The sequence below is a fragment of the Carlito syrichta genome, unplaced genomic scaffold (assembly GCF_000164805.1).
Source record: "Carlito syrichta isolate Samal-C Ts95f unplaced genomic scaffold, Tarsius_syrichta-2.0.1 Scaffold312875, whole genome shotgun sequence".
NCBI classification, from domain to species: Eukaryota; Metazoa; Chordata; class Mammalia; order Primates; family Tarsiidae; genus Carlito; species Carlito syrichta.
In genome coordinates this window covers 9,930-12,795 of record NW_007256971.1, presented here as the reverse complement: position 1 = coordinate 12,795, position 2,866 = coordinate 9,930, and the positions used below count along the sequence as shown (strand labels likewise).

Sequence of the window (2,866 nt, the reverse complement as noted above, 5' to 3'; positions counted from 1 at the left end):
CCCGAGCCCAGCAGGTCGAGGTTTTCGGTGGCCAGGAGCGGCCACTGCCCTCCAGCCTGGGCGACAGAGTGAGACTCCAATTCAAAAAAAAAAAAAAAAAAAAAAAAAAGAAGGATTTGGTTGTAGTCAAAGGGCACAAGGCTAGGGGCACGGTGACTCATGCCTGTAATCCCAGCACTTTGAGAGACCGAGATGGGAGGATACCTTGAACCCGGGAGTTGGAGACCAGCCTAGGCAACGTAGCCAGGCCTGTCTCTACAAAAAAAATAAATAAATTAGCCAAGTGTGGAGGCACAGGCCTGCAGTCGCAGCTACTTGAGCAGCTGAACCGAAGGATTGTCTGAGCTCAGGAGGTTGAGGCCATGGTGAGCCGTGATTGTGCCACTGCACTCTAGCCTGGGCAACAGAGTGAGCTTCCAACCCCCAAAAAAACAGGGGTACAAAGAGTGAAGGGTGACTGGGGCTGTCGGGGAGTGGTTCCCACAGCGATAGGATAAGGGAAAGGAAGGCCTCACTTTCCTGTTTCCTGTCCTTCTCTAACCTCCTCTTTCACCTGCCTCATCCTGTCCCTGCAGGTGCCAGAGTCCTCAGCAGCCTCCACCCTCTACCACACATGCCTCCCTGGCCTCTGCTTCCCTACACCCTGCGACAGTGGTGGACCATGAATGACAACCTTCACATCAGGGTGCCCGTCCCACAGACTCCTGGGATGGGGCGGCCCACCCTGACTCATCTCATCTGCCGCTTGGTGCGTGTATGTGTGGGCATGTGCCTGTGTGTGTGTGGGCATGTGCCTGTGTGTGTGTGGGCATGTGCCTGTGTGTGTGTGTGTGTGTGTGTGTGTGTGTGTGTGTGTGTGTGTGTGTGTGTGTGTAGGGGCGAGAAGCTGGCAGATGGTGCCTCTGCCTGCTCTTTGTCGCTACCTTTATTTAATTCATGTTATTTATTCGTGGAGCTCAGTTCGTGTGGAGGAAATGCCCTCTCCTGAGCTGTCTGGGCCTGCCGTGGTCACTACGTAGCCTCCTTTTCTTCTGACTTTAGACCCCCCCAATCAGACCTCAGATTCTTCCTCATGTCAGCTGCCCCCGGAGGGGAAGGTGGCCAGTGCCTGAGAAGACAGTACTTTTTCTACCCGTCTCACTGCATCACCTCCATCTCCTCCCACTCTGATGGTGAGCAGCCCCTAAGCACTTTCTGGTACTAGAAAACCACTGGGTGCCCACTGAGGACAAGAGACATCCTGGCAGTGTTGGACCTGTGCCGTGGACAGAGCCCCGTCTCCACTTTCTGGGCCTTAGACAACCTCTTTCTCTTTCGGCCTCTTGGACTCCTTGTCAAGGACAGAAAGGACCTCACCACCACAGCCCGTGCTCTTCAGCTTTGGCAAGAACTCACAGCTTCCCAAACCCTGCCTCTGGCCCACCCTCCCAATCCTGGGGTGGGAATTGCAAACCAGCCCGTTGCTGCCACCTCAGAACCTGAAGGAAATGGCACAGTGATTGAGACAATTTGAAAGTCATCGAGGGAAGTCCCTCCTCTGGGTCTCTCTGTTTCCATCCCCTCCGAGAAGTAACTCTGGTCAACGAACCATTAAGTCGACTCCCCATCTTTTGAGATACTGCTGCTTCCTGCTTTGATCATATCTTCCTGCAGCTGCCTGGATCCCAGTTCATATGGGAGGTGTCACTGTCATCCCACCCTGGCTAAAGGAAGATATTCAAATCAATTGCTTTTTCCTCCACTTAGCACAGGAAACAGACACCCAGACACCATCTTTTCTGACTTTGCCTATCACCCTGTTTCTGAATCACATTTTGGGTGTGCTGTTTTGTTGAAAATGGACGCTTTCTTCACTAGTTGTTCAAATTGGTCCTTACCTTACTTTGTGACAGTCCAAGATGTCTCCAGGTATCTCAAGTGATAGGTAAATTTCTACCCCCCAAAAAGGATAACTTCCATTGATTTACTTTTTAAGAATACTTTGTGGTGGAGAGATGACAAAAGCAAGTAAGTGAGTTAGGATTTCAAAATGCCCTAGAATATGAGGCGTTCTGTCATGAGGGTGAAGGTATGAGAATGACAGATCGGCCTGAAATGTAGTGTGTAATGCCAGGCACAGTGGCTCATGCCTGTCATCTCAGCACTTTGGGAGGCGGAAGTGAGGACTGACTAAGCCTAAGCCCAAAGGTTCAAGAACCCGCCTGGGCAACTTGGCGAGACTTTGTCTGTACAATAAATCAAAAAAATTGGTTGGGCATAGTGGTGCGAGCTTGTAGTTCCAGCTACCTGGAAGGCTGAGGCAGAAGGATCACCTGAGCCCAGAAAGTCTAGGCTGCAGTGGCTGTGAGCGTACCACTGCACTGCAGCCTGGATGACAGAGTGAGACTCCAACTCAAAAGAAACCAATATACATTATAAAAAAATGCAATGTGGTGTGTAGGAGGTGGCAGTGGGGGCGCTTCTCTTTCCTTCAGGAAACCTTTTCTTGCCCCTTTCGAATTCTGCTCTGAGAATCAAGCGTTGGTCTGGTTTCCCTCAGTGATGCTGTCATCTCTGCAATCATTACTGGACCACATGGCTGAGCTGCCCAATTGCCATTTGCTCCTGTCCTTCCAGGAAATCACAATGTTCATCAGAGCCCAAGAGATGACGTGAGACTCAGGATTCGAATCAGAGGTCTGGCTGTGGCTGGGACAGGAGTTGTGTGTAGAAATTCCCCAGGTGGCCTGAGCGCAGGGGCGCCTCCGGGCTGCGCCAAGCGGCCTCTCCCGCTGACCTCTCTCTCATTTGTGGATGAAGCAGCACGTATCACCCCATTCACCACTTGGACACGTCGACTCTGCATCGTCCGGTCTTTCCTCCCTCA

At 51.7% G+C, this 2,866-nt stretch overlaps 1 protein-coding gene across 1 annotated transcript in view; it reads left to right on the top strand.

Annotated features, from left to right (window-relative positions):
- LOC103272586 (kinesin-like protein KIF3C) overlaps nucleotides 1–2,270 on the top strand; it is a 3,049-nt gene extending 779 nt beyond the window's left edge. Inside the window, exon 3 of the mRNA XM_008070068.2 lies at nucleotides 576–2,270. Within this exon, the coding sequence (XP_008068259.1) occupies nucleotides 576–669 (94 nt within the window). The 3' untranslated portion in view covers nucleotides 670–2,270. The remainder of the gene's footprint in view (nucleotides 1–575) is intronic.
- The last annotated feature ends 596 nt before the right edge of the window (nucleotides 2,271–2,866 follow it).